Source organism: Molothrus aeneus, chromosome 2 (assembly GCF_037042795.1).
Source record: "Molothrus aeneus isolate 106 chromosome 2, BPBGC_Maene_1.0, whole genome shotgun sequence".
Classification (NCBI taxonomy): domain Eukaryota; kingdom Metazoa; phylum Chordata; class Aves; order Passeriformes; family Icteridae; genus Molothrus; species Molothrus aeneus.
This window is the reverse complement of record NC_089647.1, coordinates 21,658,116-21,682,501: the sequence shown is the minus strand read 5'-3', so window position 1 is coordinate 21,682,501 and position 24,386 is coordinate 21,658,116. Positions and strand designations below refer to the sequence as shown.

At 42.9% G+C, this 24,386-nt stretch overlaps 1 protein-coding gene across 3 annotated transcripts in view; it reads left to right on the top strand.

Annotated features, from left to right (window-relative positions):
* The window catches only part of NME7 (NME/NM23 family member 7), an 88,692-nt gene that overhangs the window by 63,448 nt on the left and 858 nt on the right, over positions 1–24,386 (top strand). For all 3 annotated transcript variants that reach the window (XM_066572080.1, XM_066572079.1, XM_066572078.1), the window contains one exon: positions 9,267–9,374. In XM_066572080.1, the coding sequence (XP_066428177.1) occupies positions 9,267–9,374 (108 nt within the window). The remainder of the gene's footprint in view (positions 1–9,266; positions 9,375–24,386) is intronic.

The window sequence follows — 24,386 nt, the reverse complement described above, 5'->3', positions numbered from 1 at the left end:
GTGTCAGGGGACATTTAGGGTGGATATTAGAAAAAAGTTCTTCATACAAGAGGTGGTTGGGCCCTGGAACAGGCTCCCCAGGGAAGTGGTCACAGCACCAAGCTTGACAGAGTTCAAGAAGCATTTTGGCAATGGTCTTAGACACATGGTGTGACTCCTGGAGTGTCCTGTGCCAGGTCAGGAGTTGGATTGACAATCCTTGTGGTTCCTTTCCAAGGCAGCTTTTTCTGTGATTCTGTATCTGCAATTATTTTCTGTTTGAACTACATTAATGAAGGCTTCAAAGTGGATGAAAACAAATACCGTGGCCTAAGCTTTCCTTCTGTAACAAAAAGTAGTAGTCTGGTTTCACATTTACAGTGATGATGGGTATTGTTCTTGTTATTATGGTTATTATTCTTCCTCCTCTCATCAACTGCTGACAGCCAGCCTTAGCATTGTTGTGAGAAAAACTGCAGCAGTAGTTTTCAGTATATATCACTGGTCTCATTGCCTGGGGATACTGTTAACTAAGCAAAAGCATTTTAGAAGCTGGATATAAAATGCTTAATTCAATTTCTGAGAACTTGCTGAATAATTTGGGATGCTGCTTGCTGGTCTGTTTGATTCAGGCTGACATTCTCTGTTCTGCTGCAGGGCTACCTGAGCTGAATTTTTATCAGCTTCTTTCACTTACAATATGATAGACTGTGTTTGATGTGCAAATGGGACTTCCCTTCAATACTCCTAATAAGTTTTTCCTTTCTCTGCTTCAAGGAACTAGAATGTAGCCAGGGTGAAAGATGGATAAGCAGCAGTTCTTCATATTCCCATGGCAGCTCTCAAGTTCCCATAGGTAACCTGGTATGGTCTGAGTTCTGCAGACTGTGGCTGACTTATCATCAGAGTGCTACCCAGGAATTACAAAGCATTACATCAAGGAGAGAGAATAGTTGAGGAACTGATCTGAAATTTTAAAAATATCAGCTGAAAGTTAGACATTGAACTTGTATTCTTGTGAATTATTTATTTCTTTTGTGCCCCTGGAAAATTACTGTCTCGCTGTCTTGGTTTCCCCACTCCAGAAAATGGGGTCCATGCTGCTATTTTCTGTTCTTTGTGTCTCTTCCTATAAGTTTTCCTATGAGATTTCCAGGCCAAGAACCATCTGTTATTATGTATAGGCACATTGGCTAGTACAGCTAGTCCTGAACAGAGCAGGAGCTTTTAAAAAGCAGTTGTAACACAAACAATGAGTAATTCCTTCCATCAGAACAGGGCTGCTCACAACTGTGTTGGAAGATGGTAGCACTGCTGCCTCCAAGGTTGCACTGGAGAGGCTTTAGGGCACAAAATGGAAGGGGAAGGTCTCTCGCATTTGATGCTAAGAATCAAATGAAAATGATCTCTGGGGTTTGCAGCAGACATGTGAATTTTGTCTTTCAAGCCATCTCCATCTTCTGTTGAAGTGAATGGTCCAAAATTGGTTCAGCTTGGGAAGTCTCAGTAGAATTTCAGAGCATTTTTTTCTGCTTTGCGAAGTGTAAAGCTCCAATACCTGGACTGCTTTGCAAATGTAGAATTTAATCTCAAAAAAAAATCAGAGGAAAAGGTGATTTGTAATTATTCTTGTTTTTACTGGGGAAAAATCCGCCAAAATACCTGCAGATGAAAAATAATGTCTTGCAATCTCGTAGTGACTTTTACTGGAGGCCCTTCACATATTTTGCTAATCTGAATTAATAAAATCCTGAAATATCTTTTGCAGCCTAGTGTGTTCTTTAACAGTTGTTTAACAGGTGAATTAATAAATAGATGATATTCTGGGTGCCTTGGAAGGCATTGGAAAAGTATCAGTAGGACCATCTTACCTTTCAAACTTAAAGCATCTAATAATGAAATTTACAGTTATACTGCATGTTCTGATGTCTTGTGGGGTTAGTTGCTTTTCAGTTGTTAAATTTTTTCTTTTTCCAGCTTGTCAAGTAACATAAATATCCCTTATGGCACCCAGATAATGGGACAAGATAATGGGACAAGGTGGATATTTTATCTTTGTTCCTGTTTTGTGACCAGTTTGTATTTGGTATCTCAATTATCTTCAAGGTTTCACCATCCACTCTAATTTACACTTAACTCAGGTGTGTGGCTACCCAAGTTCAGCATATTGGCAATGGCAGACAGGTACACAAACTTTCTGAGCAGGACACTTATCATTAGAATCACTTAAACACCAACCAGAAGCACCAAGATCAGTGAAAATACTGTCTTAGGCTGGTAAATGTGCCACGTGTGCTGCCCACAGCAGAGAACCTGCAGAGAGCTGGTGCAGAACCTTTGGGGTGCCAGGGAGGAGGAGTGGTAGGAAGGTGTGGGAGTGGAACAGAGAGAAGCAAAGTGCCTGAGGGGATGGAGGGTGAGGAGGAGACAGTGTAACAACTTGCACAGACTTGTGTGCTTCCGGAAAACTGCCAACACTGGAGTGTGGAATATAATTTTAGGTCTGTTAACAAAACTTTGAAAGACACAGGACTTCAGACTGGTAGTTCGGAGGTTGGTTGACTTTAAAATAAACAGAAAAGTAGATGGATTTTTTTTTTTTTTTAGTCAGACAAGAGTAAGTTTACATAATAAAATAAACTATTGTTTGAGAAGTTGCTGCTACTGTTGCAAAACTGTTTGATTTTGGAAGGAGTTTCACCTCATGTGCACTTTTTATAGGCCTTGCAATTGAAAATTTGACTACTGTTGCCTGGATCAGATTAATTCATTTGCTGAACAAACCTTTACGGCCATCCTCTTTCATGTACAGAACTATGGACTCACAGACTTGGCTCAGTTAAAAGTATGAGAACCTTGTCAGAATGGACAGTAAGTGATCTATTCTGCCATCAGCCAGGAGAAGACAGGCTGGAAGTCTAGGTGAAGTGCACAGTGCTAAGGGGAGAGATGGTTAGGCTAAATACTATAAAGACTTTGCAGCTTTTCCGGGTTCTTGAGTTTGGCTTGTGATAAAAATTAAAAGGTGAGGGGAGTTTAGTGTGTGTGTTTAAAGGAGGTTAGTTTGGCTTGATTATTTTTTTTGGTGATATGTGGAAAGTACAAAAGCATTTTCAGGTTACACAGACAGGTTACAGACTCCCTTGAAGTCTGTGTAAGGCCTTTGATACTGGCTCTATTTGTACATGAAATTGCTGCAGCTCATGTGGAACACAAAGAGAAAACGTCTCACTCAACAAGTGACTTCTGTTCTGGATTGGTTTGTGAAATGTAAGCTGAAGGAAGCCTCTTGCCTGCTCTTTAACACTGACCTGGTTTTGTATTTAGAAGCTTTCTGAAGCACCTTTCTACAGGCAGACCCCAGGTTTCAAGGCAAAATTCTTCCCCAGTTAAAGTTTTTACGGTGGCAACAGCACCACCATCTTATGTAACTTTTCTCTGTAATAGAGACAGAAGGGTTAGTTTAGGGGTGATCAACTGGACCTTGAGTTGCTGCAGGAGTAGAAAATTGTGTTCTGCAGCAGCTGATGTTGATTTCCAAGTGGCCTATTGCATGAAACTGAGCAACATAAACCAAGGCAGAGCTAACAAATCAGGAAACACACATGTCACAAGTGGTTTGCTAGAGTTAGGAGGGAGTATGAGCTGCAAAGAAAACATATGAAGCAAGCCAAGGCAAGCTAGCCCTTTTGGTATCATGCACAAGGTCACCTATCACCACAGGTTTCACTTTGACACTTAAGCATTTGTCTTTGGATGAGAACTTCTGTGAAGAATCTCTTGGACTGATACGAAGTTGTTCTCACAGTAACAGTAGTGTTAAAGTGTTTGTAGCTTTGATCAGCATTGCAGGAGGTGCTTGTCTCGTATCCTGTTTTGTATGACATTATTGTACTGCTTTTATCGTGTTACTTCTTGCTGATGGCTTGTAGGAACAAGTATTTTGTCCAGCTCCCTACTGCAACCATCAGTGTTTGATATGACTGGTGCTAAAATGCCCTGAAAATAAAAGTCACCTGAAGAACTATGATGATGTGAAGAGAGAGAGGCACTTATCCTTCCTTAGCTTCCAAAATTGCTGTGCTGCAAATGTTGTTTTAGATCATTTTTATGCACTACAGAGGAAGCTCAGGTGCCTTGCTTGGATGAGGCAGTAGGCTTTCCAATGCCTGAAGGTCAGCCAGACAAATTCTAAGGTGAATGGTGGAATTTACATAATTTTATTTGTTCACAGTTAATGTATGTTCTGTTTCTTGACAAGGGCATAGCTCATCCTTATGAGGAGAAAGGTGCTTGATGTTTGCCTGAGGCTGGCTCTGCGTTCTGGATTAGGTGGCACCCTCAAAAAGAGAGAGGGACCATCTCATTGCTGACAGCAGCAGAGCATGGAGAACTGCAGAAGGAAGAAGCTTCATGAGTGCAGGGTGGGGAAGGCAGAGGTGGGGAGACCAAGTCAACACAAAGCCTTTAGAAAGGGATGAATGAGGAATGTCAAGAAGAGCAAGGAGAAGGGGCACAGCCAGGGTTCAGCTAGAATAGGAAAACAGTTTATGAGAGTGTGGAGGGATCCGTGCAGTCTGTTACAGCCCAAGAGGTCCTCTGAATGCTGCTGATCTGAAAGCAAAACTAAAAGAAGGAACCTGCCTGCTGAGCAGAGAGGGTGTGGCTAGAGAAGGTTTGATCAAACTCCTTTTTTTATTCTGCTTCATTCAAGAGGGACAGTAAATTTTCAAAATTCCTTCATTCTAGTTCATGTTTAAGAAGAACAAAATCTTAGGCTGTAAAGGTTCCTTTGTGTAGTTTTGATTCATTCAATGGCCTTTCTAGATAACCAATTAAATATTCGGACAGTGCTTAAAAAAATTGGCCACATTTTCTTGAAATCTGCAGTTTTGGCTGGTATACATGTTACTATTCTACTTAACTTCCATCCAGCCCATGAAAAAAGTGCAGCCTTTTGTAGGAAAAGCAGTTAATGAGCTTTGCTTATGAATATGTTTATGATGTTTTCAGTTTGATTTTGACATATTACTGGCATTGTTAACATTTTTGTTTCCTTTCACTTGTGTAGAAGTAGAAACATTTTAGAAATGTGCTAAGTACTTCATGCAGGCATTGTTGCATTGGACACAATTACATGATGAAGAGAAACATGAAATATATGCATCTGTATCTCACACAGGAGAAGGATCTTCAAAGGGCTATCTGTAGATCAAAGCCCAGCTGTAAAGGGTGATCAAATAACCTGCTGAATAAGACTAGAGGCTGAAGCCTTTTGGTACAGAAGCCCTGGTTTGTTTTGCCATAGACAGTGTCTTCTTGTGGGAGGTCCCAGTTTTGTGTCATCCCCGTTTGCACATGCACACGAAGATCCAGCACACACACATCAGTCTCCTCTCATGCATATGGCAGAGCTGTAGCAGCTCTTAACTCATCATCCTACTCTCAACTCCTTTCAAAAAAAATCTGAAAATCATTGCACAAAACACATACTCCAGAAACTAGTCTCAGCCAAAAACTTAGGAAAAAGGTTTAAAAGGGGATGGTGGGGCATGGGGGAACCAACCCAAAGCCCATTGTTTGTATATCCCTGTTAAGACAGATGAAGCTCTATAAATAAAATTATTGGTAAACTTCCTGTCATGGACGAGTGTGTATTAATACTTGCTATGAGCAATAAGTTCCATAATGAACTCTCTTCTTCCCTGAAACATTCCCAAGATTTCCAGCTATACATACACAAGGACACAATATGTGAGCTGTACAGGTCTTTGTATCTCCATCATTTACAGAGACCTTGTTTCTTCATGATTCCTCGATGATGTAATAAGAAAGCAGTGGAATAGTTAAACTTCAAAATTGACAATTATTGTACTTTTTTGGCTGTGTAAATGTAAGCAGAGACAGTCTCATGCTGTTTGTTAACTAATGGCAAGAAAAGTTTCTTTAGATTCTTATTACTCAGGTCTTAACAGTGTAAAGTGCTGAAGGACCTACCTTTGAGCAGTTCTGACCCAGTGCAATTCCAGACAGAACAGAATGCATCCCTCTTTGTGCAAGAGTTTCAGGAGGGCACTAGAATGTGTAACAACCTGCATTGAAAAATGTAAGGAAGAACAGGAGATTGCACAGTGCAACAGCAGGAGCTTTTGCCCACATTAGGAAGAAAGAGTGAGTCCACAGGAAGAAACAGTGTCTTTTGTCTTCAAGTTCTGAAGTAGAAATGCCAGCTTAGGACAAATGCTAAGTTAAGAGACCATAGCTGCTCTTAAAAACAGAGAGAAGAGAAGAGAAGAGAAGAGAAGAGAAGAGAAGAGAAGAGAAGAGAAGAGAAGAGAAGAGAAGAGAAGAGAAGAGAAGAGAAGAGAAGAGAAGAGAAGAGAAGAGAAGAGAAGAGAAGAGAAGAGAAGAGAAGAGAAGAGAAGAGGAGTGAGTTTGATGAATAAGATGAGTCAAGGAAAATCTTGTGGAATTTTCATAAGAAACAGCATTTCTGGACCTGTTGGAGGACAGAACAGTTTTAGCAAAAGAGTTTTTGATGGATAGGAAGTAAACAGAATATAATACCAAGCTTTAGCTTTTTGGACTTGAGCTGTCCCTAAATTGTTTCCAAAGGTTTCATAGCCATGATCATTTTTTCTAGTATTCCCAAACTTTCATTAAAATGATTGGAAGCTCCAGTGCTATTGCTGGCTTCCTGACAGCTAGTTGTTACTGCAATCAACAGTTGCTTGAAGGAAGGCTTGATTAAAGCGTCACATTGTTGTAGTGAACTGGCATGTGACTTTGGTTTCTCCAGCAGACTTCCTTATCTCAAGCCTTTAATGAGGACCATTTAGAAGAGGGGTTTTTTCTCCTTGGAGCTTTTTTTTTTTTTAAAGCAGAACTCTTGAACTTTCCTCTTAAGCAAAATTCATTTGATGTTGAGTGTGTCTTATTCTAATGTCCTTGACATTCATATCAAAAGATCTTTCATAACCTGTGCTGTACACACACTAACAATGAGGAACTGAAACTTTTCCTCATATCATGTTTTGGGTTATACACACTCCAAGCATTAAAGCAGTTTAATTGTCTTCCAGGTGGGTAGCAGACCATAATAATCGTTAATTGTTATGATAGGAAAATATATAGGACTTGCTGAGTTAAAGTCCAATTGTCTTAGTTTGGTAACGATGCATAAACAATGGAGGAAGCTGGAAAGTGGACAGAGGGTGTTGTTTGTCAGATAATGCTCTTGTGAGGTCTTTTGGAACTAGCTTAAAACATTCACTGCCATCCCAGAAGATGGACTGATTTTCATTTGTACCTGTGCAAGGTTTTCCAGGTCAGCTAAGAGCAACTGATTAAGTCAATTCGAACCCATTTGACACTGAGAGTTAGAACATGCTTGTACAATCCAGTTTGATGACTCCTTTGTGGGAACAGTAACCTTCAGCTGTGACACTGAAACAAACAACAATCCAGTTTGATGACTCCTTTGTGGGAACAGTAACCTTCAGCTGTGACACTGAAACAAACACCTGGGAGTGGCACAGTGAAACTGCACTGGCCACTTCCAAAGTGATTGCACCCTAATGTACCCAGTGCCTATTCAGAAAGAGCCTGATGAAGGCTTTGTTGGCAAGGAAAGAGTTCTTTATTCAGTAACTGTAGTGTGAGCTTGTCATCCACCCGTCCCCTCACAGGCACTTGTGGGAGAACATCCAAAGGGTTTTAAGGAGGGAAAACTGGATTAATTTCACTGTGCGTGAGATAGATCTTGGAGAAGAGCCTCCAGGGTGTTGGGAAGAGGGGCCGAGGGTGTGGGTGGCATAGGAAAGGGGTTAAAAGACAGCAGTGCAAGGTGATAGTGCAGAGAAGTACAGCAGGACTTCATTGTGGCTTGAAAGAAAGAGTATGGTGGAGGGGAGAGCCAATGAAGGCAGTCGTCCGGGGTATGAGGGAAATACCACAGTTAAAATGTAGGGGAGAATGTTTTCTCAGGACCTGAGTATCTGCTGTAGTAAAAAGGCCTCTGAGAGGCCTAAGAGGTATTTGGCATTGTAAATGAAGAAGAGGATTGAAATGTTAATTTCAAAGAACAAAGAAAGATATAGATTCTGGACTGGTCCTTAGAGGGGATCAGATGTTGACACTAGTCACAGTGTCAAAGGAGACTGAGAGGAGATTCAGCAGCTGGACTTCACAAATGTCATATTCTGAAGCAAGTAGCTCCGTGCTAAGGAAAGCAATCTGCAAGACAGCACATTTGTGTCTGCTTACAGACAGCACATCCAGTGCTTGAGACCTGCAAAGGTCTTAACATGAGCTAACTGTGTTAGTGCAAGTACCAGTAAGGTGTTTCTGCAATGAGAAGGGTCCTGTATGTGACCCAACATGGCTTGATTGGCCCAATTTCAAGCAGGTATTCCTAGCCATGGTTGTGTTTTTTTCAGCAGCTGTCTATGTGTGTAGTACAGATTGGAATTTCTCTTTTTATAGAATCATAGAATGGTTTGGGTTGGAAGGGATCTTCAGGATCAAATAGTTCCAAACCCTCTTGCCATAGCCAGAGACACCTTCCGCTAGACCAGGTTACTCAGAGCCCCATTTAACCTGTCCTCGAACAGCTCCAAGGATGGGGCATCCACAGCTTCTCTATACAACTCATCTCAGTGTCTCGCCACTCTCGAAGTGAAGAATTTCTTTGTAGTATTTTTCTAAACCTGCTCTCTTTCAGTTTAAAGCCATTCACCTTTGCCCTATCATTGCCTGTCCTGGTAAGGTCACTCTCCAGCTTTGCTATAGCCTCCTTTAGGTACCAGAAGGCTGCTCTGAGGTTCTCTTGGAAACTTCCCGGGTTGAACAACCTCAGCTCTCTCAGCCTGTCATCACAGGAAAGGTGCTTCATTCATGGCCTTCCTCTGGACTCACTCCAACAGGTCCACGATCTTCTTACGTTGGGGGCCCCAGAGCTGGATGCAGAATGCCAGGTGGGGTCTCACCAGAGTGGTGCGGGGCGGAGAATCCCCTCCCTCACCCTGCTGGCCATGCTGCTTTTGATGCAGCCTAGGATACGATTGGCATGTTGCTGGGTCGTGTTAACCTTCTTGTCCACCAACACCCCCAGGTCCTTCTCCTGAAGGCTGCTTTCAATCTAGTGTACAGTGTACTACACATATTTTAATATACTACTCATATTTTAATAGCATAATAATATTTTACTTTATAAGGTTATCTTGCATCCATGATACAAATGAACAGTGTGGTTCACAAAGGTCTTCTGGTTTGTTTGTGTTCAATAGGTATTAGCCCGTCACCTCCGACCTGGAACTCTGCGTGCTGTTTTTGGGAAGGACAAGATTCAGAATGCTGTTCACTGCACAGACCTGCCTGAAGATGGACTTTTAGAGGTAAGGCTTGCTAGGCAAACATGTTCTCACAGGAAGTTGTAAAGTGAAATGCTTCTTTTGACACTCTTTTAAGCTAGTAAGTGTTTTCTTTGTGGAGTAGCTGTGTTCTAGACCAGACTAGACACAAAAAGAGAAAGTTTGTTAAGGGTGTTTGACTCAGTTAATTCTGATACTGTAAAAAAATTCATCCATGCAGTTTTCTTGAATTAATACAGTACAATGAAGTATTCAATGGAATGAAACTCAAGAGTCTTCTCTTTGTCTGAATGTGTCCTTGGGTCTGAACATCAGTACCTCACACTGCTTCTGCAGCGATACTTTCTTAGCCCTTTCTTGGGTGACCACCCTGACTCCTGAACTAAATTGTGTCTACAGTGAACTTGTGTGGAGCTTGGAATATTACAGGCAGTAGGGATTCAAATCCTCCAGATAGGGCCTAGGTTTATTTGTAGACAGTCATACTTACGTACATCAGTTAATATTTCCTGTTTCTATATTAACTTACTAATTATTATCTGATTTTGGCTTTATATGCCAAAATTTAAAGTCCAATAAAATGAGAAAATGATAAATTGCAGGACTTTGTAAAGACAGAAGTACTCATTATGAAAACCAGAACAAGCTCATTCACTTAATTCTGTGCCTCAAAACTAAGGTCCATGGCAGGGGGTTGAAATGGTGTGTAATCTTGGATGGATCTCTGTGTCAATGGAGATGCTTTTCAAGTGCATGCACAGCTTATTTTTTGCTGCCTGTATGTATTTGTGAGTGCTTTGCTGTCAGGTACAGCAGAACCATTGAGCAGCAAGTGCTGTCCTACTTAGATAATTTTACATTGCCAAAATGGTGGTTTCATGGGGGAGTGAGGAAGATCGAACTTCATCTTCCTCCATGAAATAACCTGTGGGTTAAAGTGCTTTTGCTAGGAAATCCCATCTAGTTTAAGGCACAGACTAGTGAAATTCAACACTGAGGATGGCAACCAGTATAAACAAAGTTGCAGCTTTTTTACCATTTTCAAGATATCATTAAAAGTTAACAATTTTGAGTTTTTCCATTAGGGTTTATACAAGCAAACAGGTATTTTTTCACCACATGCCTGAAGTTCCTCATCCATGGCTTTCCAGTGGCAGCAGAACAAAAGAGCCGCCTGTAAGGGAAAAATTAAACAAGCCAACACTCAAAGAATATTTTAGTACTCCATCAGAATTTTCCATTGTCTGTTGCCTTTACATTGGTGCAAAGCAGGTTTTGCTGGTTGTTTAAATTGTGTTCAGAGCCACTATAAGTGAGGCAAGAGTTGCTTCTCCAAAACAAAAACTGAGCCTGGCATTCTTTCTCAAGGGTCTCCATTACATGTGTTTGTCTTTCAAATCCTGCAGCTCAGTCATAACCAAAGTTGTTGATCTGGTATTACTCTGACTACACACCTTGCAGTTCCTGGTGCAGTCTGATCATTTTAACAGTAGCTTATTGATTGTATTTTTTGGGAAAGGAATCTAAGATAGTTTTTTACCATAGGCATAATTGTGTGCAGAATATTGCTGTTCATCAATCTGTAGTTTCTTCTATAACAGCCCAGGTTAAGCCTGCATTTGTAAAGGACGTCACTATATGTTGTTTAGTGAGTAAATAAAGCAGTGAATGTTTTGAATTGAGAACAGTGAGTTTGTACAAAGGAAGCCTTGGCTGCGTCTGTTGGTGGGTGTGAGGAGTATTTACACTGTTAATGCTGAAGCAGCTTATTAGACGTCCCTGCCACAGTCCTGACTCCTGCTGTGGCTGCATGTCCTGTGTGCACACAGGGTGTGTGCAGGGCCTGCAGTGCATCCTGGAGGAAATATGGAGGGACTGCTGCTCTTGACACTGTGTATGGAAAGCTGAATAGGTTGGTTTGTGTCTTAATTGGTTTTGTGACTTTTGAACTTCCAGAACCAAATGGAGATGGAAAGGGGAGATCCCTGGTTGACCAAGTATTCTGTGATGGGCCTTAAAATGCATAGTGTTTATGGAAGCACAACAGAAGCATGTTCCCTTGTAGAAGGGTACACACTGGTGCCTTCTTGGTAACTTTGGTACCTTTAGTGCAAGACACTGTTTATCTTAAGATTCCTCCACCTTTCTCTTCAGTTTTCATCACCCAGTTTCAGATCTAGCTGAAATTTGAAGAATTTGCAATAGCAACTGCTGTCTCATTGTCCACAAACGGAGACTTCTTAGAGGAGATGAGCTAGGTAATTGAGAATTAGATAAAATGCTTCCTGAAGTTAATAGCCAAAATCTAGGTGGCTTTGGTGTTTTACACTTAATTGACTGTCACTGGGAAGGGCAAGGTTGTAACCTTTCTCCCAAAAATCATGACTAAGGAGTACTTGGTGAAAGGAGACAGAACACTGTCTTGGGAACAACAAGGAGTAATTAACTAAATAAGAGTCAGCTTGTGCACCTAGTTTAGAACACTATACTTTAATCATGTAGTACAGCAATTTTTCAGTGTTTTTCTCTTAGAACTCCTTTCCATGGATCTGAAAAAAGGAAAGTTCACTTTTAATCTTAAAACCCCCTCAAACAAACAAACCAGCCTCAAAAGCAAATATGAGCACTTGCTCCCACCGGTACGACCCTTAACTCCTGTCTTTGTTCTACAAACGACTTCACATTTTAGGCAGTGACTAAAGAATATCAGAATTAATGAATAACTCATTTTGCTCGAGAAAGGAGGGGAGATGCAGTTGAATCTTAAATGTAGCTGGTCACAGTAGTAAAATCAGTGTATTTTCATTTGCAGAACTTTAAGTGCTCTTTTTTATTCCTAGCTTAGTGATACAGGAATGTGAATATTGCCCTTATCTCTTAGATGAGTTGTTTGACTTACTAGGTCAGGCACTTACTTATTTACTTCATAGACTTGTGTGTCCTCTTATCAGTACAAAATATATTTTTACAAGTGACAATGAGAAGACACAAATAGCTCAGAACAGTCTGTTTTCTCAGCCTTGTCATCAGTTTCTCATTTTAATGAGAAGAGGAAAAAAAGGAGGAAGAGTAGAGAAGGGAGACTGATAGCAGTGGAGTATTTGTGAGATGATGCAGTTTCATTACTGAAGGTTCAACAGCAGCTGATTGTTGTGTTGTACGTTCATTCAGAGCAGGCAGTTGCATTTGTTTCCCACATCCAAAGCAGGTACAGCTCTACCTCTCGTCAGGTTTTTTACCTGTTTTGTATAAAGCAGGTACTATTTGGGGAAAGCAATTACAGTACTCACCTGCTTTCATGTTCCTTGTGAGTCAGGTAGGGCCAGGACTGGAACATGCATATTTTATATGCCAAGGAACTGCTCTGTTTCACAGACTAGGGATGTGTCATCTACATGTGATGAAAGATGATTCTGTTTCTCAACTCACCGTCTTTGACCTGAGGAACGTTTCTGATAAATATCTTGATGAAATAGAAGCTGGCAAACTGTTGGATCTGATGAATCATCATTCTCTAGACAAAAGAAGTTTCCTTAAAATTGATCATTCCTGGAATAGTTCTTAATCAAAGTAGTGATACACGTATTGCAGCTACCAGACTTCACAGTTTGTGTCCCTCTTTAAAGAAGTGAAGGCAAATTAAAAATCAATCATAAAGGCCTTATTCACATCACTGAAACTACAGTGAGTAAAATTTCCCACAGGAGGTGGTGCTGTACGCACACCTCACTTCCCTGGGTCTCAAGTGGCTCAGTACCTTTCAGATTATGCAGGAAACCACGTAATTAAAAAACTGGTAGCCCAGAACTGCAGTTATAACAAAACCAGAATTTCTGGGGTTTGGGACACTCTGCCTGTAACTTGTTGCTCATACTGTGCAGTTCAAGCTTTTTGATTTTGGTTTTTTGTGTGTGTGAGCAGTTCCATAAGGGCATTTGCAATGCAGAAAATCACTCTGGGGATACAGAATGCACACATCTGGAGTGACCTAAAAGGTCTCTCCATTGCAGTGCAGCCTGCTGAGCCACCCAGGCTGGCTTTGTGTTCCTGTGCCACGGTGTTGGGGCAATCAATCAGTCTCACGAAGTTTCTTTGCATAGTTACCAATTCCTTAATAGTCATACATGTGTTTGTGTGTACTTAGACACAGGAGAAGATGCTGCCCTCAGTGAGACATGCATGAGAAAGGATTTGCTGTGAGACAGATAAAATTGAGTTCTGCGTGAAACAGCCTTTTCCCTGTTGCCGAGGGTGATGCTGTTATTAGGTGACTAATCCTTGTTCAATATCGTGACAATTGCTGCGGGTGTGTGCTTACCCGTGCCTTTGTGTGCCTGCTAGGCTACGAGTGGAACTGCAGAGGGGGGTGACCTCTCAAGCCACTTTTCATGGGAGTGGGGGATGTGCCAGCTGCCTTCCCAATCTTGTGTCCCCACGGGCGCTCTCAGCTGGCGCTGCGTGTACCACCGCATGGCCGCCGGGTGCGTCAGGCTCCTCCTTGGGCATCAGCACCGTGTCAGTTTTCAGCGTCACGGGCAGCTCTCCAGACAGGCAGGAGCGAGGACCTGCTCGAGTATCGTTTTCTGGCCTTTTCCCTTGCCTCAGAGCTATTTGTGGCACTCACAGACACGAAAATAACCTATCAAAGGGGGATGACTTTGCTGTTATCAAAGAGTGGGTTTCATCTATCTCCCGAGAGAGCTGTCATGACGGTTGTTTTTTTCCCTATCACTTCTTTGAATTTCAGCTGTACAGTGGTGTTCAAGTGTAGTGCTGGGGACTGGCTGAATGTACAACAAACTGCTGGAGGCTCTTTGTTCCTTTGCTCAGCCTTGCACCAGTGAGACTGGCTTACTGCTCCTAGGGCATTAAAGCAAACAAGTAATATCACCCAGGGACAGATCAGCTACAGTGATCTGCAGGACAGAGACTCCCACAGCTCTGGCACTGGAAGTTCAGCCGCCTGGATCCAACCTTGGGGAGATGTGAGGTGATGTTGTACAGCGAGCAGTGACAGGATGGTCCAGTTCAGCAGAAAGAAGTGTTTTGTCCAGGCTGGTGCTGTGGACAATGAAAACTGTGATAGTTTTCCTCAGACTTGGAGACTTGGTATAAGCTGAATGCTCTGCTGAGTGTTAAGAGCTGTACTGCTCCTAAGCTTTTGGTGCAGTGTGTATTCCACCTGCTAGAGGCCAGCTGTCCTTGGTCTGGCATTCCAGATCATGCCAGGAGAAGCATGTCTTATTTTTCCTTTCCCTTTCCATTTTTTCAGGAGGGCTGAGGGCAGGGTGGTATTTTAGGAAGCTGTTCAGGGTGGACAGAGGAGCAGTTGCTTTGGAGGGGGGAATGCAACGCATGTTTCCATAACCACTTCCTGTTACTGAAGCACTCTGCTGGCTGCCACCTTGCCCTTTCCTGTGTGTTGCCTCCTTGGCTGCCCACTGCCATTGTCTGGAAATGGAAGTGTGATGCAAGGTGCTCACTATCATCCACCATGGAAATGCTTCTGTACCACTAATGAGCTGATCCGTGGGCTGAGGTTAAAGTGCAACATTTTAGGATGGAAGACATCAGAAGGATGTAGCTCTGTTAAACTAGTCCTTTTTGTTGCATCGAGGTATAGTCCAAGCAATTTAATAAAGCATGTCAATGAGTAACTCTCAGAAGCATCAATGGAATTTGTGTGTGTCACACTTGGAACAAAGGTCTCCTCCATTGCTTGTTACAGATTAACTTGTCTGGTATTATGCAAGCTGCCTCTGCCAGCCGACAACTAACTCTCCTCATTCACAGAGCAGCCCAGCTTGTAAAACATTACACAGCAGAAGTGCATAGCATGGCAATGAACCTTTCACTGAGGGCATTTCAGCCCTCTGCATTTCCCTCAGGAGTCTTTAAAATATTTTAATAAAGAAGCCATTGTTTCACTCAGTCATAGGGCAATTTTGCAATGAAGTCTTTTATTAGAGGCCCACACTGAGCTGCATAATCCAGGGTAAAATGCTTTTCACTGTTTCCAGTGAAAAGTAATAAAAATTGAGTGGTTTGAGTGAGGTTGGCTTTCGCAGTTTTTTCTCCCAAGTTTTCATCCAAGCAGTAGCTATTTTTGTCTGTCAGTTGGAAATTTCAGTCTCTCCTGGTACAAGATGATTTCTAGAGAGGTCTGTCAGATAATGGTTGTTATGATTCAAGTGCTTTTCCATTTAAACTTTCTGAGATCTTTTATCTAACAGCTGTAGGAACAGGTTGGAAAGAATCTGGAGTGTAAGAAAACTTAATCTTACTTGGTGGTGGTTTTGCATACCAGAACATGTTAGCCAGCACTGGAATGTTGTCTCACGATGTTTCCTGGTGCTTTATATATACTTGTACAGAGAATTAAGTGATCCTTTTGCCTAGGCCTATCTGAAGGAAATGAAGAATTAAAAATAACATTAATAGATGGATAGATATTGGAGATGTTGGTGATTTCTCTTTTAAAGATTATTGTGTTATTAGGTCACGTGCAGCCTCATTTTGAGCATAGGTTGTATAATTATTATACTTGTGGGCTAGACAGGCAACCTAAACCAGGAACTTGTTTAAACAGAGTTGTGAAATAGTTCACCTCTTGTGCTTCCACTTCTGGGTAAAATCCGAGGTCCAGTTACGCCTTGCTCTGCCAAGTCTGTAAGTGCCAGAGAGAAGAAGTTAATGAGTGTGAACCAAGCAGCTGCCAAAGCTCTTTAAGTTTCACCTGATCCTGAAGGTAATCTATGTGATGAACAGGGCTTGGCTTTTCGCACATGTTTGTGTTGTGCTGAGCAAAGTAATTTTGTGGAGGGGAGGTCAAGGTGGAGGGAAGGCGTGACACTTCTTGATAACTCATCTGAGGCCCAGTTTGTGTCTTTGAGACTGCTGCCTTCTTTCTTTCCCTCAGCATGTTCTCATTTTTTAACCAAAAAGCCCAGGTCCTTTTTCCATTTCTCCTTTTCCTTGAGCTGAAGCAGAGCAACTCAGCTGCACCATGGGCAAACTACAGCAAAGAGGACAAAAAAGCTCAGGGGAGCAGCTTATACAGCAAGAGCAGTAAGGGCATGCTGTAGTTGTACAGCCACATAGAAGCTCAGAATATCCTTCATTTCTGGAGCAAGGGGCCCTGCACCTTATTTGGGGGGTAAGAGAAACACTGTTGTTCTATAACAAATATGCTCTGAGATGCCCATAAATTTTTATGTGGTTTCCTGTTATTGACCTCAGCATTGCACCTCCCACCTCTCTCTCAGAGATCAAATAGACAAATTATTATCTCTGCTGGTGCTTCCTGTGTAGGGTTTACCCCTTGTCATCTCACTGCAGCTTCCTTCACTGACTACCATCAACCAACAGTAATTAAGAGGAGAATTTAAGTCAGCTATTTTCATACATGTGTTGAAATACATATGGAACATGGGAGGAAAAACTCAAAGCCAAACATGTTAATATGGATAGAAAACTGTGAAAAAGGTTTCCTGTCTGTCATAGATGCTAATACCATGGCATATATTGACACTAGAGTTAGTCAAGCTCTAGAAACTAATTCTTCTTTTGTAATTAATAATAGCTAATGATTCAAAGCATAGTCTCATGCCACTACTGGTTTTGTGCTGTCGTAGCGCTGGCCTTAGACCCTGTGTTGATCCTGTGCTAGCAGCTGTGCAAACACAAAACAGGATGGCAGTGGTCACCTGAAAGGATGTTAGCTGTAGTCTAGGGCTCCTTGAAGTCACCCAGCATCTTCTGGTTTCAGTAAGAGCTGCATTCTTCCTCTTTGTCTTTAAGTGCACTGGCACATAGGCAGGAATGATACATCCACGACTATTCCTGAGATACACTGACATATGTCAGCAAGTCTCTGAGCAAGAGGCATAATACCAGACAAGTTAATTCTCTCTGAAGTATTCAGAATTGGTAAGTGGGCAAGTTTCCTTCTAGATTGGTGCCAGTTACTGCTGTTCTGATGGGGAGACACAGTGTGCCAAGACTATCCGGCCACAAACTGGAACTGTGGGCTTCCTCAGGTAGCTGCCTTAGTCCAGCCATTGAATAGTAACTAAATCTCTGAGGTGTCCTGCCATGGCACTACATGGTTCAGCACTCAGTGGCAGTGTTGAAATCACTGAAAGCTGATGAGACTTGAAACAAACTCTTGGCCTTTTAATACTGACCTATTCCACAGGGAAATGGAGCTTTCTAGGTTCAGTGACATCTCTCAGAAGGTACTTTGAGCACTGTGCTTGGGGAATTTATGCCATTAGTTTGGTGGGATGGTACGTTTCCTGTCAGCACACTGAGGCACAATCTGAGTAGGGGCTAGGGGCTTGTGGTGGTGCATGCAAGGCCCCTGCTGGTGGTGCCTTCCATTGGTAATTTCTTTCAGGATATTTTGTTGCTGTCTCATCTTCATAATTTCAGCACTCATACCATGTGTACCCTATTGGGTCTCGTGCACAAGTAATAATCTGTTGAACATCACGGTTGCTCAGGAAGGACTTTAAAGGATGGGTGCCTTCTACTTTTTTGCTTCTTTGCTGCTTCCATCCTCACTTGAATCTATAATGTGGTTGGAAGACATGTTCTTGTCTCTGTGCGATCACTTCCTCCTGTCTTGGCCATAACCTGGTAGCTCGTGAGGACCATGACTGTCAGTGCTTTGTGAGCAGGCTAGAGAGACTGCTCAGCATTGGCAATGCCTCTGGCTTGTACAAACACATGCAAGCCTGGCTTTACTTAGACACTGCAGATATCTATGAGCAGCAGGGCCCTTCCCAGTGTTTTTATCCAGAGCCTGGGATGTGTTTGCACTGACACCTGTGGTGCACTTATGGTGTCTTGCCTCACCTTAGCTTGCTGCTTCAAGGGCATCCTACAAGACCTCCACAGCAACTCCTGACTGTGAGGCAGGGAGCAAGGTAAGCGTGAAGTGCAGAGGCAGTGATCTTGATCACTCAATGAGCTGCTTGGGATCCTCAGGAAAGCAGTACTTGCTGTCATGTTGGAGTTTGTCACTTCTGATGGGAGATGGGATCTTACACTTTATTTCATTCCAGTGGCTTTACCAAGCCATTGGTGTGTTCTGATGGTGACCAAAGATGTTACTAGATAAGAAGTAGAACTCCAGGTGGGAGAGTTCTGAACTAATACGTTCAGCTCCAGCTACAGAGCAGTTGGTTTATGATGGGGACTGAGGAGATTCAATGAACTTGTACCTTCTTGTTAAGTCTCCAGGTATCTATGCTTCAGAAGTCAGTGAGCTGAGTCAGCACAGTAGTTACACATGATTTAAAAACAACATCTTTTTGTTCTAAAGTAGTTTTGGAGTTCACCTATTTTTCTTAGAGTAAATAGCATAAAACTCACTTTCTTAGTATTTGTGATTGTGATATAATGAACTACTGTCTTGTCCTCTCATTTCCATCCTGTTTGGAATTCACATTTTTCTAATCTTTTATTTTATTGTTATTAGCTATTTGGAAATTGCTAATTTCCAAATAGCTTCCCTTGCCCTTCTCTTCCACTGTATTTTCAGAGTTGAACATAACCCCTACACAATTTTTGAGGTGACAATGTTAACAGCACACAACATAGTGTAGTGTTTATGTAATAAACACTGTAGTGTTTATGTAATAAAACCTTCCATTGCAAGATTGGTTTTTTTGGTGCATAGGGGTTTTTATCCCAGCTCTACTTAAGAAATTATTGTGGATATTTGAAGTGCATGTGTACAAATTGTTCTGTCTTGGGCTGCCTGATTGGCTTTATTTCTTACATTGTGTGATACTTGGGAGAGAGGCTTTTTTTTTAACAAACTAAATCCTCTTCAGATTTGTGGGGGAAAATACACAGAACACATACAATACAGTAAATAAGTAGACTATCTTCTTGACAACCAGTCTTCTTTCTGGAGTGCTTGTGGCTGAAAGGATGGTATGAATCCATGGGGGTTTCCATGTGTTAATCTAATGATTTAGTCATGTGAATCAGCTGAGTGAACTGTAGCTGAAGTGTGGTATAGGTGTCAGGTGTTAGCAAGTGTACTTCCTAACAGCATTGGTGAGCTCATGCAGATGTACAAACCAACGTTAATGGGCAAAAAAAGCTTTTTGTTTCCTACTTGTGACCTCAAACTGAGCTAACATGTACAAATTTATCAGACCTTAATATTTAGGGAAAGTGTACCAATGCTGAAACTTTGGGTCAGCAAAGACTCTGGATCATGTGCCTGACCAAGGAGATAGAGTGTTTTAGTGGTTTTGGGGAGAGGGCTGTGTGGAAGGCACCAAAATTCCTGACAGCCTCTAAATGGATACAGGGATGGAAAAGGCTTCCATCTCCCAGCTGCCGGTTTTGGTTCTGCAGAGATGAGGAAGGACTGAAAATTACTTTCACCTTTCTGGTGATGGATGAGAAGTGAATCTGTGAACTCAGCCCTTTTCTTGATAGTGTGTCACCTTGTCAGCCTCCTGGCTTCTGCCATGAAGGAGACTAACAGGCTCTCTTACCAAAAACTGCCAGCCCAGAGGAACAAGGGGAATGAGAGTTGAGGTACTATTTCCATGCTGGGATTTCTTTGAGGCTGCAGTTCTACCTGTGCGGAGTGCTGCTACAGCCCAAGGTGTGCCTGGGTCTGGCCTGTAGACAAAAGCTCTAACTCCAAAGCTGCTCAGCAGGCACCTCTCATCAGCACTGCTGTTTGCATTGTTTTCTGGACAGAAAGAGAGTTAAATTTTAAGTGCCTGTAATTCTTACACTTGGAATATTCAGCACACTTTGTGCCTGTGCAGGGCCCTGTGTTAATACCAAGATGTTTTGCTCTCCCTTGGAAAACTGGCTGTCTCACTTGATTTGCTTCCCCCTTTATAATTTTGCCTGGCCTTTCCGTGCTCTTAGGGCACACATTGTTCAGATGATACTTGCTTGTGCTCAGCCAGGGCATTTGACTGGATTTTGTTATTGCATGCTGTATTAGCTCCTGAAACATTGTGGTAACGTGTGGAAGTGCTCAGAGAGAGCCGCCAACTTCATTAACGTGAGTTTTGCTGGGAGTGAGTGTGACTGAAGCAAAACTTCATGGAACTGAAGCAGCTCTCAGCTCCTCCTCAGTGAAGCAGTTTATGGGGTCAGAGCCAGAAGGTCATGGTTATTCACCCGTTGTTACTTCCTGAGCATTATTGCTACTTGTCCCTGAACAGGAGCTAGAGAGGGCATAGCTGCATGCTGCAAAGCAGATAGGTGGTTCCTGGGATCTGCAAGGGGAGTATTGATGTTAAATTAGATCCTGTCTCACCCCTGGGAAGCAGTGAGCACACCTGAATGTTAGCATCATTGGAAAGGCATTTGGGTGTCATCTGTGAAATGTGTTGGTTGGTTTCAGATAAGCTCCTGGTGTGGATTTGTGCTCTGTCACCCTTGCATCCTGTAGACATCAGAGGTGTGCTTGGCTCAGAGAGGCTGACCTGGAACTTGGTCAAATGTGAGACTTGTTCACATGTTTTGTACTGGCACAGCTCTCCTTTCTGTGGTTTGGACTATGCTCAAACCTTGGGAAAGAGAAGAACTATATTTCCTAAAATACAGGGTATTTTGGAGTATCTAACCCCCATCTGGATGCTTGATGCAAGTTATCACCAAGTCCCCTTGGATCCCCTTGGAAAAGGACCTAGTGCTTTTAGAATGGGGGTTCTTCAAGGTGTCTTCATCTGGGGCCTCATAGGATGGGGGCATCCCACATCTCTTGGTAGTGCTGAAATCTTGGTTCTTCTGAAGTCTTGATTGACCTGTGGTCATGGGATGGATGAATAAGTTGTGGTGGTTCTTATCCAGCTCTTACCCAGTTCTTATCCACTGCTGTGCTCCCGAGGGTGAGGTTCTTAGAAGCATCCTTTCTGCATACCACAGATCTGCCAGCTCTTAACTGGTTTTACTGGGAGCTGGGTGGCAGCTGACCCATATAAAGATAATTATACTTAAAGAGAACATACAAGCACCTGGTTTTGCACAGTATATGAAATGTATTGCTTGTTCTGATGTCTGAGCCTTGCCAATACAGTCTGTGTGGGTCTTGAACAATCCACTAAAAGCTAATTGAGGAGGAAGAGGTTTTGCACAGGTTTTAAGTAAACTGAGGATGTGCAGTCCAGCCTGGGAAAATTGGTTGCACAAAATCAAGGGGCCTTTGGAGACTAAAAAAGTACAAATCCTTTTGTTGCTAGTGTCAAGTGAGCAGGCATTGGGCAAGGCCAGCATTCACCTGTCACCTGTGCTGCAGGGGTGGATCAGTACTTAAATCCCAGGGGCGACCATGCAGCTCCAGCTGAGGCAGCCCAGGTTGGGGGGAGTTGACTCAGCTCTATTAAACCTGCTCCATGGCAGGGAAACAGGCCTGTGGTGGCAGCAGTTTAATCAGCACCCCAGGCTGAGGATGGACATGGAGTAATTACCTAGGAAGAAGCAGATTCCACTGCACTTGGCCATTTTCTTTGCTCTTGGCACAGCTCCCCACCCATGCCGAGGGTTGTGCCTGGCCTGTGCTGGACACCTGCCCTTGGCCAAGCTGGGAACACAAGTCCAGAAGTGCCAGTGCTTAGAGCTGTAAAATTGATAGGTGGTGTGTGCTAGTGCAAGTGTTTGTGCAGACACAGCCTTAAAGGCTTGTGTTCTTAAATATATGTACATGTCTCTCTCTCTGCTTTTTATTTTACTAGTGCTTTTGTGTGTCTCTCTTATTAAATGCAGGTGTCCCATATAACAAGAAGGGAGATAAATTCACTTTAATGGCTACAATTATACTTAACTATGCTGAGTCAATCTGGCAGAAAGAACAGCATGTTCAGACTGGCAATTTAAAATGTAATGTCCTATTATGCAGTAAGGAAAGCGATGCCTTCCTGAGGAGAGTGGATAGAGCACAGATTAAAATAAGGAATCTTGAAGGCATGGTTTAATTTGGATTAAACCATGGAGTTGGTGAGATGTCACACTTGAGGCCCTTGCCCTGCCTGTAGTCCTTCTGCCCCCAGGGCTGTTGACCAGTCCCAGCCCAGATGAGGCTGTGTCAGTGCCACTTATGAAAGGTTGTTTTGATGTCAAGGCTGTTGTGTATCCAAAGCACTGGTGCCACTGGGTGAGTGGGGTGCCCAGCTATGAGTCTACACCTGCTTGGGGTGGGATGAGGTTTCCTTGGACTTTGGTAGTTTGGGAATTTTTTTTGACCATACTGCAGTCTTCTAGTGCTGTATCACTAGGTCTGACAAATTACCGTAGGATTTCTAATGGGGGAAGGGGATGTGTCTGACCAGGTGCACTTAATGCCTTTTTGGGGCATGGGGGGTGTGGTCCTTTGGTAGCAGAGTTGTCCTGAAGCCTGGAAGCAGGTGGGACTTTTCAGTGGGCAGCTGCAGGGCATGTAGCTAGGATAGCTAGTGCCCTTCCTGTCTGGTTAATTAGTGATCTGAGCAGCCATTCTGTTTTCACTGATGTGGGAAGAGAAAGTGATTGGGGTGGGGATGTTGGGTAAAACATTAGGGTGAATTGCCTAATTTCATATGTAATTCCTAAGAGTATGTTACACGAGCCCTTTTGGACATTTGCTCACTGAAGCAAACACAAGCACCTTTAAGTTTTCCACAGTGGTTGTCCCAACCCTGGAGTAAGCCATACTCTAGTCCATGCTTAGACTTTGCACTCAGATAGAGAATTAAAAGTCAGTAAAGTACCTAACTGTTGTATTGCACTAAATAGTTATTTAGTTGTTTGCACTGGGTGTTGAAAAAAAATGTTATTGGGTCACATGGATGGTATATTCCCCCCCACATGGTTTCTCCCTCACATAACCCCCTGGTTTCTGTATGCCCTGGTGGTCTGTCCCACGGGTGGTCCCTCCCCTTGCCCCTCCCCAATGTTATCCCATTGGCCGCAGTCCTCTTTTCCCTCCCCCATCACCTGGGGCATAAAACCCTACGGCAGGTGTGGGTCTGGCTCTTTGCTACCTGGGTAGTCGCTGCCACCAGAAGTGTGCTGTCTCAAGCTAATAAACTGGATTCTCATCTCCACGTGCAAAGAGCGCTTCTCATATTTTATCATCACGTTGGGTGCCACCTGCAATAAATCCATGGTTCTCTGGGCTAATATAAATCCAGATCCGGCTTGCTCAGGGCTAAAGCCCACACGGAATTGCATAGACGGAAGATAAAAGACAAGAAGCACTCTTTGCCACGTGGAGACGAGTATCCAGTTTATTAGCTTGAGACAGCACACTTCTGGTGGCAGCGACCACCCAGGTAGCAAAGAGGGTGTGGCCCTTACCTGCAGTGGGTTTTATACCCAGGGGAAAGGGGGCGGGGAAAAAAGGACTGTGGGCAATGGGATGCCATTAGGGCAGGGCGAGGGGAGGGGCCACCCATGGCACAGGCCATTAAGGGGGGGGGGGTATGGGGACAACCCATGTGATGAGAAAGGGGGAATAAACGGTCCATGTCACCTGACATACCCAGCAAAATTTTCCCATCACCAGGGTAAAAACACCAACTAAATAAGCTATTTGGTGCACTACAACACCTAACCATGAGTTGGGTCTTATACAAATAAAATTGGGAAATTTTTTTTGTTTGTTGTTTGGTTTGGGGCTTTTTGTTGTTGTTCTGATTTTTTTTTTAATTGTCACAAACTGTTCACCCAGGAACTGAATTGTAGGGGCAGTTGATCCTACCAAACCTTGAGCCATGCAGTAACATGGCCACCCAAAATGGTAGCAGTAGGAACCTATCAATTGCTTGGAGCCAAAAGGGTTCAGCTTTCCTGCAGTTTTTTGCAGGTGGGGTTTCCACTAGGGAGTATTTTAGGGCTCTCATCACAGCTTTTTAAATCCTTGCTCTAAACATACAGCAGCAAAAGAAAGAGGCAAAGGTGCAATTTCTGCTGGCACCTGCTCTTTGGGAACAACATGGAACAGCTAAATGGGTGCACTAACCACCACAGCATACCATAACCACGCTTTTCCTTCTAGCAGATGGCAAAGAG